Raw genomic sequence first — 17698 nt, forward strand, 5'->3', positions numbered from 1 at the left:
TAACGCTTGAGGACTATATGTAGATTATTATAATACAAAATGTTTTACTAAACTTTTTGAGTAAGAGTTGACAAAACATTCTACTATTTCTAGTCTAGATCTCTTTTGTTATCCCTTTGCATATTATGCTGGTTAGGCCTAGGCTTAGAAGAAAAATACTATGGTTTTACAACCAGGCACAGTTTTCAAATAAATACTTTGGCCTTAATTTCAGTACGTACCTGACAATCTTGCCGACGCCATGCTAAATTTTCACGGCTTTGTATTTAGCTATTGCAAATTGCGCTATTGAAAAGCATTTCAACAGAATTATCTTTAGAATTTATGAAAACTTTCCTGTTTAGCATTTATTTCAATCGATGAAATAATTGGTGAGTGAAGTTAACAATCGTTGTTAGCCATTTTTAGCAAGATAATTGCCCTATGCTCGGGCATCGTTTTTTTTTTATGCTCAGTTGCGGGGAGTGGGGGATGGTGTACTTTGATTCTCATTGTTACTGCGCTAGGTAGGGCCTAACATTTTTATTGCCTTTTAGATTTAGATCTAAATCTATAATAGATACCAATAACATATTAAGGCGATTGTTCAATAGGCAAAACTACGCGAAATGCAAATTGATACATTTTGAAGTGGAGAGTGATGGACAGGCTTTATGCCTGGTTGGCTGAGCTGATAGATCTAGCTATGACCAGATCAATCAGCCTAGATTTGATCTACCATTCTAATATTATAGAATATAGGCCTCTATCTAATATATAGACTCTAATGCATTTCTTTCTGTTTCACTTTTGAAATACCAACTTTGGTTGGCTATTAATTATTACTCCTCTAGCAGAGCAGGAACAATCTCTAACCTGAAGAGGGCACACCTGCAGGTGCTATTTTTGGGTTTTTGTTTGGTTTTTTTCCCAAGTGTCTGCAATGAATGAAAACACTGATGAATGATTAAATATCTTAATTGATTCAGAAATAATGAAACTGCACAAAAATATTGTAAAAAACTTATCAAAAGAAACCTAATTTAAAAATAAAGCTTCTGTAAGTCATCCAAAAAGGATTATCCCCCCCCCCCCTCCCAATTGCCACACCTTGCCACATATAACCAAACCTCCCACCTTTAAAATTGCAAGTCACATAACAACCTACAACCCCCCCCCCCCCCCCCTATACCTTCTTATTGAGTGTGATGTCCTTTTTGGTTGATCCTCTAACTTGTACATTATGGTGCAGCATGCATAATGTATACTTTTTTAGCAGCCACAATCACATGCAAAAAAAAAGTTAGTGTTAATGTGCATATATTAGGACTTTTCAATTAATGAGCCTAAATGAGAGTAGGGCCTACAAACATGTACAAATTAATTAGTAGTAGCAATGAACTGTTAAGATTTATTAACTGTTTGTAAAAGAAAGAAGGTTGGTTTTAGGGCTGAAAATAGTGGAAGGTGCATACCAACATTTAGGCTGTAATGTAACAATTGTTAAGGAGTACTTTGGTATTTTCACTCCTTAGCAGTTTCCATTACTTTCAACCATATATTACTCTTGTATAGAAAGTGGAGCTAATCCAAACTCAGGAAAATTGTATAAAGCAACAGGAAATTGTCAGCTTTTATTAGTCCAAAAAATAAGATCTAGGCTTAGGATTTTTATTAAATTTTACTTTTTTTTCCAGGTTACCAAGGGTTAAACAATGCCTGAACTCCCTGTTGATATGGCAGTTGCCAATAGATTTATTTCAAGTTTAAGTAAATCCTTACAAGCTTTGTGTCATGGATGCATGGATTTTGATTCAGGCATTGAAATTGTTGGATACATAAATATTAACATTGATAGTGGTAGTAAAGTTGACTATGTTCTTAATGAGAAAGTATTAAAAAGTACAAATAACTCTATGACATTTGTAAGCAATAGTTTTTTGGCAAAAAAAGATCAGCCTAGACCTACTCGTGATGGATCTTGTTCACCCATACTAGGATTATCTTTTCAAGGACAAGCATCACCTTACCATAGTCGCACATGGGGACCTCATTCTGGTTCACAATATCAAAGGTCATCAGCACAGTTTTCACCTCATTCTCAAGTACTCCATGGCCCTCAAAAACGTCAGTGGGCTGGAGACTGGCGAGCATCAAGTAAGAAACAAAAATCTCAGGGCTCATCTGAAACGTACATGAGTCAAAACAGTGCTTATTCCCATTTACCATCTAGTCAATCTGACCCCACTTTTAAACATCCACTACTTCCGCCACTTGGTACTGAAACAGATGCTGCTAGTGATACTGAAAATCAATTTATTAATATTAAAAAAGAAGCTCTTGATGCAGAAAATGAACAAGCATCTACCCAAGATCCTGAACATTCCACCTCTGAGCCAACTGATGAACTTAATTCTGACTCAACCGGAAAATTACAGATCAAATGTGATCCTGATGGTTCTGATGCAAACGAAACTGAATTTCCTAATGAGGCTGGTTCATCCACAACTGATTTTAAAGGAACTTTTCTAGAGCCATCTGATGCTGATCAAAATTCTTCTGAGCAAAATAGTGATCCATCTGCTCCATTTGAATCTGACACAAATGAATCCACCAAGAAATCTAACATTGATCAAAGCATAGCTAGTACAAGTGCTGATGACACTTTAGCTGAATCTAATTTACATCCAGATGATGATGAACCACCTGTAGAATTTGAACATAGCAATGAAGATATGCCTTATCCTCATTCAGTTCACTCTGATGCAGGAGAAGGCTCCAGTGATGCTGGTCAGTTTGAAGTAATTGAAATTGATGATGAAGATGAAGATGTGCAAGCTATGTTTGGAGATCCTCGTAAGTATACTTTTATTTTTCACATTTGTTTGCCATTCAAACTGTTAGATCATAAATTGTTGGATATCTAATGAGTTCTTTTAACTTTGTGCGTTGACCCAACCTTACAAGACTCATTGACAAAAGGGGGTGGCCTTTAATGCTCAAAATTATTGTTTTGGGAAACTACATGCATTTTGTTATCTAAATACTGAATTGTGCTAATATTTTTCCTAGTTTCATGCAAGTCTGCATTCTCCGCCTTATCTTTGTCTATTGTAAGCACTTCATTAGCTCTTAAAAAAAAGGCAATTGTGAATCATTAACACAGGGGTGAACAGAGATTTGCTTTATATAAAAGCTGTCATATCGCATTGGCTTACTACAAATATTGCTTCTAATCCCACTGAGCAGGTGTGGGGAGGACTTTACTTTTTACTTAAAACTTATACTTCTACCTTTATAGCTGTGACTTTTTTCACTGTCAAATAAAAGGGGTGGTGGTTAATGATATCTAAGGGTGTTAAAAACAAATAGTACCAAATCAACCTATTAAAAAAGTGATTTCATTATGCTTTTTCCTAATTATTTATGATACGCAGATTTCCACTGTTAATAGTAGCTTGATTGGCAAACAATTACCAAAGTTTGATTTTTTAAGTTATTATTCTGTATTAAAATCAATTTAATACAATTTGCTATTTATAATTGTACGAAATTTTAAAGGTATCTTAACAGCTAATAAATATCTTTTATCTTTGAATTATTTTCAAAATTGTCTGAATAATGTGATTTTTAAAATAAACTTAGCTTCCTAATAATTAAAAAATAAGATTAAAATTTAATTTTGTCCGATTTAAACTTGTATAACATAATCTTTTAAAAAAAGTTGTCAAGATACTTAAACATTTCATCATGGCAATGAATTAAACATAATCTGAGATGTCAACTATGACAACATGGGTATGGCTAACTTATAAATACCATACCAATTATAATTGCTTTCTAAAATTTGAATGTATTGTATGTTCGCAATTTTGTTCAAAATATCTGCTTACAATTGCTTTTAAAAACAGCTCTGTTATCATTAAAAAACTTGTTGTTGTTGTTCAAGATTAACTAAGATTAAGCTCTAGTAGTTTCTTAATTATTCAGTAACCTTACCCCATTTACATTTAAACAAGATTTGATAATTCAATTATGTAAGCAATGCTTGGAAACAATTCGGTAGTGTATCTCTTTTCAGATGTGATTGCAAGGTTTTATTTTTTTTAACTTTTTCCCTGTGAACATTTTCTGGGTTCAATTTGGCTAAGTAAATCATGTATTTGTTTACTCTTTGAATTTGCTCAGTTTGTCTTAGATATTTGCATTTAAATGCTAATATTCATTGAATTGCAGTGCAAATGATAATTGTTTTGACATTACTTGCAGCATTAACAATGACCATATCTTGTATTGTTTGGATGTTTTGAAATTTGTATTTTTGAAAATGATTCTAAAATTTGTACAATTATTACTTTTAAATATCTCTTTATCACAACTGTATTTTTTAAGTTAAATATTTTTATTGGGTTTGATTCTTTTAATAGTGCCATTATTTCATTAATTTTTTAAGTTTTATTATGGAATATTTTCTACATGTATTTGTATAGCCAAATGTCTCAGATTTTATTTTTCTCTTCAACTGTTGTAAAATTGTTAAGTATGCTTAATGATAATGAGACTTTTGTAAAAAAAACAATTTTTGTAGCTTATCGTTCCACATAGTTTTAGTTTGCTACTGGCATAGATGGTGATAAATTGACTTTCTAAAACAATTATAGAAAAGAAAGGAATATGTGTTAAGAGTTAATTTTAACACACACTTTTTAAGACAGATTTATAAGATTCAACAATGAATCTACAATCTGCAAACTGTATCAATTATAAACTCTTTTTATTGCAGATAGTGTGTCTTCATCATTAACCCAAACAGCACTTCTTTCACATCGTTATAACTCGCATAATGCTTCTTTGCGCACACAATCAACTGGTCATCACTTAGATCAGAAAGATTCTAAAGAAGTCTTTGTTTTATATGACAGATTTAATCATGTGTATTCTTGTGCATCTTGTGGCAAAAAGTACAAATCTCCAGCAGGAGCCCGTCTGCACTACAGAATAAAACATTGTGGTTTCTTTGACCATTATTGTTCAATGTGTGGCAAGGGTTTTCAGCAAAAGTCCCACTTGAAGTCTCATATGTCTCTGCATATGCAACAAAAAGATTTTGAATGCAATCTCTGTGGCTCAAAGTATGCTCACAAAACATCTTTAACGGCCCACCAAAAAATAGCACATGGAGCTTTCACTTGAAGTAAAACTTAACATTTTTGCCTGCTAAAATAAATAGACCAACTTATTCACTGTACTATGGATATTCATATTCAGAACGTGGATTTGGTTTTATTCTGTTGATTTCTGTTAAGTTTTAGCTGCATGAATCAGTGAATATCATAATAAATGGTACTTTTTATTTTTAATTTATTTATGTGAGAAAGGGAATTGAAAATACATGTAAAGCATAATCTGCTATTTTAAATTTTCTTTTTAAAAATCCTTCAGAAGATTGAGGAACAATAGATGAATACTTTGCATTATTTATTTCAGACTGGCATGTAAATAAGAAGTCTGTGTTGCCAGTTGAAAATATATCTCCAGTTGTTCCTGTCCATTTTTTGCGAACAAAAAGAACTTCCAGCACTTCATATTTGTCAAAAGATCCACAATTAGACACTGGCTATACCTCTCAATCAGATAACTCTCTTCTGCCTTATTCTGAATTAAGTGATCCTGATGGTAGACTACAGTATAGGTGTAATTTATGTCAAGAAATAATACGGAACAATGCACTTCTGCAACGCCATATGAATCTACTTCATAAAGATGCACATGCTTTGCCATATAGCTGCTCTGTTTGTGGACAAGGTTTTTTTTCTTTGAGTGGAATGAGGCTTCACAAGCATACACATTTCATGGGAAGAAAATATCAGTGTGAAGTGTGTGGTTATAAATTTTTGCATAAACATCATTTAAAGCGTCACGAAGCAGGTGTCCACAAAATGTGTCGATGTTTGAATTGCAATAAACTTTTCAGTTCTGAAGCCTATAGTTTTCATATCTGTGACAGTTAAAAAGTTGGATTATTTTTACAACTTGCTTGTTTGTTATTGTTAATATTTATCAAACACATTTAGCTTTTAAGAGAAAAATATTTGTACGGAATGATTAATATATAATAATACTTTAAAATTATAACACTTTTTAAAAAAGACCTATTACCACACGAACATAATACAATCATGTTCATTTGAGTTTGGCACTCTTGTATTTCAGAGAGCTATTGTGTTGATACTAATCAAGCTCCTACACGAAGAACTAAAACTATCAGAACCAAGGAAAGTAGACATACTATAAATTATGAACCAACTTTATTGCCAGCACGTTCATTTCATTTTCAAAAGGCGCAGCCAAGAGAGAGTACACACAACCGATATTCTGTCTCAGATTCCTACTCATCCAACAGCACAGATTTGTGTCCTCTCTGTAGTCAGCCATTAGGAAGTGCAAGTATATTTCAGAAACACATGAATGAACATCACAAAGAAGCTAAGATGCTTCCCTTTAATTGTGACGAGTGCCAGCATGGGTTTTTCACTTTAAGTGGTTTACGTTATCACCAAGAGACACACGGTGGGCCAAAGTTTACATGCTTTGTGTGTAATGCCAAACTTAAGCACAAGACTATCATGAGACGCCACATGGAAGGAGCTCATATGCTAAAAGAGTGTCGTTATTGTGAATCTTACTTTCAACAGGGTCAAGAATTTAATCAGCATATTGTGTCATGCTCAACCAATAAGAAAAATAATGCATAAAGACAAGCTGTATGTTCATGGTGTGAATTACAATTTGCTGGTGTATTCCATTAATCTCAATGCTGTAAACAATGTATGCTAACACTATTTTGTTCTGATTATAACCCTATTACGTTTTTTGAAGAAAAAAAATATTTTGATATAGAATTTAAAATGGGAAATTGATTCTGTTTCAGGAGATTTTGCTGCCGTGTCCAGAAATAAACTATCACATCGATATTCAAATCGGAGACATCGTAATTTTCATTCCCGTCAAACACCTCATTTACCCACTACTTCAAGACCTTCATTTTATGAACAAAGCTTTGTTCAAAGTGATCTTTCACGAAATTCTATTTTAAATTCTGATTCATATAACTGCAGCTATTGCCAGGAAACCTTCCCAACTCGTATTCTTTATCAAAAACATCTCAACAACAATCACAGAGAAGAAGGTGCTCTACCTTTTATTTGCACCATTTGTCAGAAAGGATTCTTTTCACTGACTGGCCTTCGCCATCACATGGAAGCACACAAAGGACGGCAATTTATGTGTGCTGTATGTGATTCTAAGTTTCAACATAAACACCACCTTAAGCGCCATATAGAGGGAGTTCACAATTTAAAAGAATGCAGACTATGTTTAGGAATATTTCCTATGGGCCCTGAATTTGATTCACATATATTACACTGTGGTCAAGGAACTTGAATTTTTAAACAACTAACTTTCTCATACTGTATTGGTATACAACCAAATAGGGTGATAGTTTTAAATAATGTTGGTCTAATCAACTTGACACAGCAATTGTTAAAAAAAAATTTTTTAGATGCATGAGAGTTGATGAGTGAGAGAAAACCCTTTTTAAATTCTCTCTAGTTCACAATAAAATTATTTATCACTAAGAACGTTTTATTAGTTCCATTTTTGGCTTTCTTTCGTTGTGATTATTAATGTATCAGCATTTTAAGCTTATGTAAATACTGCATATTTTGTTTGACTTTATGTACAGATATTTCCCTTTGTCATTGTTAGTAAAAACAACAAAGAAATCCTCAGCTATGTAAAATTTGAAAACAAATACATATTTTTTTTTCAGAGGATAGTTTTCACGGAAGCAGAAGAATGCACAGGTTTCATGGGCATGGTTTAAAAGTTAATTCATCCATAGGACATCCTGAAAGCACACTTCCTAGTTATCCAGCTCCTATTGGTTTTACACCTTTCCCACATTGCTTTTTTTGCCCTGAAATACTTCCAGACAAAGCAGCTTTAAAAGCTCATATGTCTCAGTTTCATGGACATAGCATGCCATTTACATGCACTCTGTGTGGTAAAGGTTATGCAAGTCTTTCTGGACTAAATCATCATATGCGACTTCATGAGGGGAAAGCTTACTTGTGCCCTGTTTGTGACTCAAAGTTTACTCAGAAAAGTACAATGAAAACACACTTGAAGGGAATACACATGTCTTCTCAATGCCCAGAATGTTCAGCAATTTTAAAAATTGGACCAGAATACGATATTCATGTTTTAAATTGTAAGACAGCATAGGTTTTTGGTTTATTAGATGTAACAAGGCTGCTCATCCTAAAGAAACATTATTTCTTATGACTAAGGCAAAAAGGTTACCGGATTCAATGAAATACCTTTCTTTTATTTCAGAGGAAAAATTTCGTAATGGAAGATCTCCTAAAGTTAAAAAGTTGTTTACATCAACTGAAATACCATTATCATCACCTCAAAGTAGTGGAAACTATACTCATCAGTTCCATTCCCCAAATGAGAATCACTGCTGCACTCATTGCCCTGAGACCTTTCAGGATGGATTTACTCTACAAAACCATCTTCAATCTGATCATGGCATCGCTTTGCCATATTCATGCTCGTTGTGTGGGAAAGGTTACCTCAGTTCATCTGGTCTATATTATCATATGCAAGCATCACATGAGAAAAAGTCATTTCAGTGTCCAATTTGTGATGCCAGATTTACTCGCAAAGGCACTATTAAAAGCCATTTGATGGGAGTCCACAGTGCAGCTCAATGTCCTAAATGCTTGACAATAGTAAAGTTTCAAGACTACAACCAACATTTAAAGCATTGTTTATAAATATGACATTTAACTTCTAATTATTGTAAACAAAAAATAGTTTTAAATTTTATTTGGTGTATATTATATATAACAGTGATAACTATATCTTCTTTTTAGTTCTTGAATTATTTTCTCAAGCTTTATTGCAGTGAATTAAAAAATTGAGATTTGAAATCTTTAAAAAGTATTTACTTTTTTGTAATTTTTTCTCTTACTACATGATAATTTTGATTAAATATTTAAGATTATTGTTCTGTAAAAGCCAATACAGTTTCTGTATTAAAGTTATGTGGACATACATTGTGAAACAGATTTTTTCTATATTTGTCTGTTTCAGAGACAATCTATAGCAGGCAGAGGCATAGACGTTTTCCATCTTTCCAACAAAGCACCTCTGTTCTAAACTCACATATTTTGAGAACTAAAAATACACCAAGAATGCAGAAAGGATTTAATAATCAGAATGAAATTATTCCTTGTCCTCACTGCCCTGAACTTTTACCAGATGAATTCAATTTAAAAAATCATATCTCGCGTTTTCATGGGCATCTGATGAAATTTACATGTTCCTTGTGTGGTAAAGGCTATCAAACAGCTATGGGTCTCAGATACCATATACAAGCTCATCAGGGGAAAATATTTGCTTGTCCAATATGTAGTTGCAAGCTAACTCGAGAGTTTTCGCTGAAGATGCATTTGAAAAATGTCCATAATTCAGGGAAATGTATTACTTGCTCTCATATTTTTATGCTTGGTGCAGAATTTAATAGTCACATTTTAAATTGTGTAGCACCCTAAATACTAAATGTCCCGTGAATATGACTCGAAATAGAAATATGACATTTACTCTTATTTCAGACTACACTATGGATAAAAGACAAATTCCTGATTCTTCCGCAAGGTTAAATATTATAACTTCAAATAGCTCAGGAGTATCCAAACAAGGTGTAATTCAAGACCACTGGCAGACTAGCTTTCAATGTCCTCATTGTACTGAAATTCTTCCAGACAATTTTCACTTGAAAAATCACATATCACACAGACATGGGCATTTTATGCAATATACATGTTCCTTGTGTGGCAAAGGCTATCAAACATCAATGGGTCTTCATTATCATATGCAGAGACATGGTGGGAAAAAATTCATATGCACTATTTGTGATCAGAAATTTACTAGAGATTCCTCTCTCAAGCTGCATGTGAAGAAATTACATAAATCAGCAAAGTGTCCCACTTGTAGTGGAATTTTTAAACTTGGACAAGATTACACACAACATGTTGTTAGTTGTGGTCACTGAACTATTATTTCTGTCAGTTTCAATACACCAGTGTTTGAAAACCATTTTTAAAACATTGTGTATGTAACTGTGTTAAGTTTTATATAGTAGTATAAAAACTTGTACCATCCAAGTACATTTTTTAAATAGTGCATTTTTCTGTTATATTTTTAAAATTGTTTCCTTTGGCATGGTGTGGGAAATTTTTATATGCTTGTGTGCTGTTTAATGTTTAATTATATGAATGGCAAGGCCTCATGTACATCCAATAAAACTGCTTATCAACTTCGATTTTTTTAAATTTTTGTTTAAATTTTTGTTTTTTTAAGTTGAAATATATTTTTATTGAATAAAACTCAACAAAATTCTTATTGTTGTTAAACATGTAATTACAGATTTATGCTACAGAAGTGCAATTGAAGATGGCAGTTAAAATATTGGGATTAATTTTCCAGAATAACAACAGTTTTTGAACATTGTTTAGTAAATTGAAAATGCTTTTTGTTTCAGGGGAAATGGATCCGACTAATTTTGATATCAGTCAGCAAGAATATTTTCCCCCGAGGCATTCATCTTTTGTAAATGAGAGAAATATTCAGAAGAAATCATCGAGCTTTAGTCAATCTCTCAATAATTTCCAATGTTCCCATTGTGGAATTATGTTTCATGATGTGATTACTTTAAGGAGTCATATAACTTCAAATCATTTCTCTGTATCTTGTAAACTTTGTGGGAAAGGTTATCAAACTCCCAGGGGCTTAGCTCACCATATGCAGTCTCACAAAGGGAAAACATTCATGTGTCCAGTTTGTGATGCCAAATTTACACACAAGTTCTCCATCAAGTCTCACTTGCGGACAGTCCACAAATCTGCTCGTTGTGTCTCTTGTTATGCTGTATTTAAGCTAGGGGATGAATATGATCAACATGTTCTCTATTGTGGGCAAATAAGTTAAATGGAATATCCCTTTTAAAAAATCACTGTAACATAATACTCTTAATATGTGTGAAGCATAACCATATACAGTTTTTTTTTTTGCTATTGATTTTATTCTTTATTATATAAATTGTCATTGAAGGACTCAAATCTCCTCTTTATTTGTACTACATTGCTTTGATTCTTTGCTATCAATTTAAAGGATTGCACCCAGAAGACTGGATTTTGTTTCTTTCAGATACACAAAGTCAATCTAGAGAAAGGCGGCTGCATCAACGATTTCCCTCATTTCATGGTTCTACTTTAGGACAAATAAGCTGCCCTTTTTGTAAAGATGTTCTTCAGGATATGTCACTTTTTAGGGCCCACATGTCTCACTATCATAAGAACCAAATGCCATACTCATGTTCATTGTGTGGGAGAGGCTACCTTAGTGCATCTGGGCTTGCTCGACATATGCAATCTCACAGAGGAAAAACATTTACGTGCCCCATTTGTGATTCAAAGTTTACACAAAAGTTTACTGTCAAACCTCATTTAAGATCAGTTCATGGTTTAGATCAGTGTTCCAACTGTTTATCACTGTTTAAGTTAGGTTCTGAGTATAGAAGTCATATAGAAATATGTGGGAACCTTGGAATGTAAATATGTGAAAAAATGATTTGTAACAAATAGGGTTTACATTGATATATTGTTATACAAGTTGTATTAAAATGAATATTTATTTTACTATTATTTGGTGGAAAATCCAACACTAATGTAATTAGTTTTGTAATTTTGTTCAAGAAATGTTCTGATGTTATTTTTTAAAGATTTATTTTCGTTAACATTGCCTGTCCTTGTTTTGAAATCATATGATACCAAATTTTCAACAAATGTGTAATTATCACTTAAAAATTAAAATGTTTCATTACCTGGTTTGTTTTATGATTTGCTTATTAACTAGCAGTATGTTTGCTGACACATAGCTATAGTGTGTATCCTGCATATGTTCTGAGGACACAGATGGGCCACTGAATTATCAACATTCTTTTGATTTCAGGTGTTACAGCAAGGAAACGACAAAATAGATATGACTTAGGAAAATATTCACCATCATTAGGTTTTGGCATGATGCCTCCCTCAAGCAAAAACACAAACTTAGCAAACAAACAAACAGATGGAAACACTATAGTGACTTGTCCTCATTGCTCAGAGACTCTCTACAAAGGCAACCTTAGAGTGCACCTGTCACATTTTCATGGTTCATTAATGCCATATGTTTGCTTATTGTGTGGCAGAGGTTATGAAACAAGTTTAGGCCTCTCTCGTCATATGGATCTACATGAAGGAAAATCTATTAAATGCCCAATCTGTGATCATAGCTTTTCCCGTAGCTTCACCATGAATCGACACATGCGACTCATTCACAATTGCGCCCAGTGTTCAAAATGCAATGCCACTTTCAAAGCTGGCCCGGAATTTAACCTTCATCTTTTATATTGTAAACAATAATCCCATGCAAGTCTTGTTTTAAACCAAAAAATTGCTATATGTTCCAGATATTATAAGAGATCTTTATGATGGATCAATCAACTTCAAAACTCTTTGATTTCAGATGAATTTGATCACCTGCAGCATAGACACACACATTACTCAACCATGGCTGCCTCTACATCTCAGGCACAACAGGAAAGAATTCGCCCTCAGCCAGATACCAAAAATACAAATGACATTGTTTGGTCACCAAGTTCTCTTGTTTCATGTCCGCATTGCATGGAGGCTGTACAGCAATCTCAATTAAAAATACACATTTCACAATTACATGGGAAAACAATGCCATATACTTGTGACATTTGTTCCCGCGGCTATCTTAGCCACGCAGGCCTCATTTGCCACATGGATGTACACAAAGGAAAAAATGTTATATGCGCCATCTGTGAAAAAAGATTCTTCCGTAATTATCATTTAAAAAGGCACATGAAAATGGTACACAAATCAGCTCAGTGTTCTAAATGCTCTACTGTGCTCCTTGCTGGGCCTGAATACAATCTGCACTTGTTGTATTGTAACAAATAATTCATGTTTAATCTACACCCTCATGCTGTTCAAGGAATTTTAGGTGATTAATTACAGAAAAAAATTCTTTGTTTTCAGATCCCTCGTCTATGTTAAAGCATCAAAGACATCGTTCGAGTATTAGCAGTTCTCATTATTCATCTGATCATCATAGTCTTGGATATAAAGAAATGGGAAACTCCTATGATATGCCTTATATGAATGAAATGTGTCCATTTTGTCAGAAGCCTATACCAGCAGATTGTTTAAAGGCTCATATTTCAAAATTGCATGGATCATCAATGCCTTTTGTGTGTACATTGTGTGGTAGAGGATACCAGAGTCAGGCAGGATTAAGCAATCACATGGATGTTCATCAAGGGAAAACAGTTTTGTGCCCTGTATGTGACAACAAATTTTCTAGAAAATTCACACTCAAAAGACACCTCAAGTTTGTTCACATGTCTGGCCAGTGTCCAACGTGTTCTCTTGTTTTGAAGCTTGGCCCAGATTTTAATGATCATGTACTGTATTGTGGAGCACAGAAATAATAGACTACTTAAACAAGAACAAAAGCTTTTGCTTACCCTTTTTGATGTACTTTAATGTTAATTAATGTATTCTTAGCACTTTAAAAAAAAATTGTTTACAGAAATCAGTTATCATCATACATACATATCACCTTGTGTATTAACAGTAAAACATTTATTTAAATACCTGTTGGAAGTGTATTAAGGTTTATACTGATTCAAAGAAGTATTGTTTGCCGAAAAAAATTTGGTCCTAACAATTACATTTTTTTTTTTTTAAATTTTTGCTGTTCAGAACTTTGTAAATTATATATGGTCCATTGTATGTAAAATGTATTGGTCAAAAAATGTCTTGATCAGTGAATTCTTACAATCTATTTTCAGGTGTGAATGATTCCAAACAAAAAAAATTTTGTGGTAAAAAATCTCACCCAATTTTAAGTCAGTCTGTTCAACGTAAGCCAAGCCCTCAACAAGCTAGAATGCATGTTCGCAGACCTAAGACTACACCTGTCAATCTTTGTTGTCAGCTGTGTCCTGCAGTGTTTAGAGATTATTTTACTCTCAATACCCACTCTTTTGAAGCTCATGGCAAAGAAAACCCTTTTGTTTGTTATCTTTGTGGAAAGGGATATCTCACCACAACAGGACTTAACCTACATATGGAAGCACATAAAGGAAAATCTTACTTTTGCCCCATATGTGATGCGAAATTTACACAAAAGGGAACTATAAAATTACACTTGAGAGGAGTTCATCAAATGGCACAGTGTCTTGTCTGCTCGGCTGTTTTTAGACTTGGCTCAGAATATGATAAACATGTGCTTCATTGTCAGAGGCCTACAGTTTAGTTATTTCTAAACCATTTCTAGATTGTGGATCTGGCAGAGGAATCAGTGCATTGTTAATCAGCAAAGTTGATTTGTACATGACTTTCAGATTTGATACTGATAGAAATTATTTATTAATTTATTATGCAAAAAAAAAAAAGAAATTTTCTGCTTTCTTCTGAGGAAATGCACCAATTTTAGAATGTCTTTTCAATTTTTTTCAGAGCGCAAACTTGCATACCAACAACGTTTCATGAGACCTCCATTCAGCAGTCCGTCTAATTCAATTGCAATTTACAACAGAAAGCATCCAAGCACTGCTGGGTACATTGCAATGAGGAACACTATGTCTAAAATTCCTTGCTCTTTCTGCCCCGAGTCCTTTTTTGGCAAACATGAGCTCACAGTTCATCTCTCTTTAAAACATGGACATGAACTGCCTTATGTGTGTACTTTGTGTGGAAAAGGATATCAGACTCGACTGGGACTAAACTTTCATATGCAAGCTCATGAAGGAAAAACTTTCCCTTGCCCTATATGTGATGCCAGACTATCACAAAAAGGTCTGGTGAAGCGCCATCTGAATGCTGTTCACAAAAAAGATAAATGCACCATTTGTCTGCAGATATTTTCAATTGGACCTGAGTTTAATCTGCATGTACTCCATTGTACAAACCAAAGAATAATGTAAAGCGCCTGCATCTTGAACCTTGAAGTACACAAAACTCTGCATTGTTAACATTTGTAGCAGTAAATTGTTAGGGGAAACAACAGAAATGGTCTTTGGTTAACTTCAACAAATGAATCAGACTGCCTTTTTTTTTATTTCAGAACCTTTGACTAGAAGAAAGAGACGTCAGCCACATATTTCAAATGTTCACCAGGGTCCCTCCTCTGAGCAAGTTTATTTTCAAAGCTCTAGGCAGAGAACAGGGGAAATGTTTCCCTCTGCTGAAAAGAGGTGCCCTTATTGCAACGATGTTGTACCTCAGGACTCACTCAAGCAACACTTTTCTCAGTTCCATAGCTTTGAAATGCCTTTCGGATGCTCTCTGTGTGGGAAAGGTTTCCAGACATCATCTGGCTTGAATAATCACATGCAGGCGCATGAGGGGAGGAAATTTATGTGCCCAATTTGTGATTTTAAGTTCAAACAAAAAGGCCACCTGAAGCAACATCTCAAAAGCATTCATAAGCTGGCTCAGTGTCCAACCTGCTCAGAAACTTTTAGCCTTGGAGATGAGTTTAACCAACATGTCTTACATTGCATGTAGCCAATAAGAATGAAAACATGGATTGCTCTGCCACCTCAGAAAATCTCTGCACTGCGTCTATGTTGTTAAATCAAAATGTTTTAATTGACTGACTTTAGATAACCTTATTGCTCCATCAAAAATTAATATTATATTACTTTTGCATTCAGGGTTATTTTTTGTATTTCAGAAATGTTTCCATCGGAGCAAGAAGCCAGGAATATTCCACGCATGTTTAACAAGCCCCCTGGTTCACACTTTCAGTTGCCACCTCCAAATATGTTTGCTATCCCTTCTCTTGGCACATCTGAGCCTGGTAACAAAATCTGTTGCCCTCAGTGTCCAGAGGAGTTTTATACTCTGGCTTCTTACAAGTGGCATTTGTCGCGCTCCCATATGCAGTTCAGCTGCACCATATGTGGTAAAACTTTTCGGAGCAGGGGTGGTCTTGGTTTTCATATGGAAGCCCATAGAGGAAGGAATTTTGTGTGCCCTGTTTGTGATTTTAGATTCAAGCATAAACATCACCTGAAAGATCATGTGACTAATGTTCACAAAATGTTACTGTGTCCAGTGTGTCTTTTGACATTTGACCTGTCTGATAATGAGAGGTTCAAATATCATCTCGAAACGTGCAGAAAATAATGGCATCTCTTGATTCCTGAAATGTAGCAAGTTGAACTGCTAAAATCTGAACCATTTAAATTTAGTTTTATCATTATTTACTTTTACCAGGTTTCTCTTGTTTTTATTATACATTTTTACTTTGTGCTGATAGTGATTAAAATTATGAACATGTTATTTACTGAAAACATTGTACATTTGTTGTATGCCAGTATTTAAAAATTTCCGATACTTTTTTTGTAAACTAACCCAAGAAAGCTGTTGTAAAATAACTGACATTGACAATCATCTGGCGTTAATTTGACACCAGTGCTAGGTTTGTTAAATTTTAAAACAAAACTCAACTTCCACATTGGATAGTTATAAAACTTTATCCCATTATTTACAAGACTGATGTTTTTGTTGTGTGTGTATATTGTTGCAGGAAGGAGACGTTTTAAGAAATGGCATAGAGGAAAAGAAAAGAGCCTCATGGCAAGGCAGCATAATACTGGCCTGAAGCTGTTTTCTCCAACTAATTCTTCATCTCAAATATGCCCTGATATGGCTGCAACAGAGCAGTATGAAGCCATGTATCAGATGGTTAGTGAACAAATTAACTCTACAGCACAGTATTTATCAGAACCAATCTCTTCCATACAATGTCCACTATGTGATACTTTGCTTGAATCTAGAATTTTCTATCAGAAACATATGAACTCAGAGCATAGACATGCCAAGGCTCTACCTCTAACTTGTGAAATATGCCATATGGGATTTTTCTCTCGAAGTGGTTTGCATAAACATATTGAATCACATGCTGGGCGCAGATTTGCTTGTGATGTGTGCGATGCCAAATTTACACACAAGCACCATTTAAAGAGACATTGGTTAGGTGTACATAAAACAAGTTTTCTGGAATAGTTTTACCAAAAATTACTGCTTATCATTTTTTGCTGGCAAAGGTTTTTCATCAAATTAGTTGACTTTATTTAAACAATAAACCCAGTGTTTGGGTGAGGAAATAGGTTTAAAGGATTGTAGAACATTTTTCAAACTAAAGATTCAAATTCAAGCAATACATTTTAATGCTATTGAATTTATTTATTTTTAAACCCTGTTTTAAATCAAAAAATTTTAACACTTAAAAGTTATAAGTAATGGTATTATTTGTTTTGCCATAGATTTTTAGCATTTTTATCATTAATAATATTAATATAGAATGTGAATATTGTTATGTTTTTATTTTTGAAATTAAAATAATTTGACTAACCATGTTTATTAATATTAATAGTTAAATCCAAAGTGCATTTTAATTTATATGTCATAATAAAAAAAAGTAATCATTTATCAACTTGTTTCTGAATAAATGTTCTGCCAAGTCAGCTCGTTTCTCTTCATTTTCTTTAAGAGTAAATAATTAATTT

At 33.8% G+C, this 17698-nt stretch overlaps 2 protein-coding genes across 16 annotated transcripts; both read left to right on the forward strand.

Annotated features, from left to right (window-relative positions):
- The first annotated feature begins 228 nt into the window (after positions 1 to 228).
- On the forward strand, positions 229 to 15692 carry LOC131940994 (telomere zinc finger-associated protein). Of its 15 annotated transcripts, XR_009386603.1 has the most exons (4): positions 229 to 371; positions 1677 to 2835; positions 13970 to 14509; positions 14640 to 14731. XR_009386603.1 is itself a non-coding variant. In XM_059299951.1 (3 exons), exons 2-3 carry the CDS (start codon positions 1695 to 1697, stop codon positions 15687 to 15689), a joined length of 1584 nt encoding a protein of 527 aa, XP_059155934.1. In that variant the 5' UTR covers positions 229 to 371; positions 1677 to 1694; the 3' UTR covers positions 15690 to 15692. The 15 variants fall into 15 exon arrangements, 14 of the variants coding, with proteins under 14 accessions (XP_059155934.1, XP_059155926.1, XP_059155925.1 ...); XM_059299951.1 differs by lacking the exons at positions 13970 to 14509; positions 14640 to 14731 and adding an exon at positions 15247 to 15692; XM_059299943.1 differs by lacking the exon at positions 13970 to 14509 and having other exon boundaries at positions 14640 to 15353.
- A 152-nt stretch (positions 15693 to 15844) lies between these two features.
- LOC131940995 (protein suppressor of hairy wing-like) lies at positions 15845 to 16723 on the forward strand. Its single transcript, XM_059299954.1, has one exon. It carries the CDS (start codon positions 15861 to 15863, stop codon positions 16311 to 16313), a length of 453 nt encoding a protein of 150 aa, XP_059155937.1. The 5' UTR covers positions 15845 to 15860; the 3' UTR covers positions 16314 to 16723.
- Positions 16724 to 17698: the final 975 nt, after the last annotated feature.

This window comes from Physella acuta, unplaced genomic scaffold (assembly GCF_028476545.2).
Source record: "Physella acuta isolate Inbredline_101_S28 unplaced genomic scaffold, ASM2847654v3 ptg000339l, whole genome shotgun sequence".
NCBI classification, from domain to species: domain Eukaryota; kingdom Metazoa; phylum Mollusca; class Gastropoda; family Physidae; genus Physella; species Physella acuta.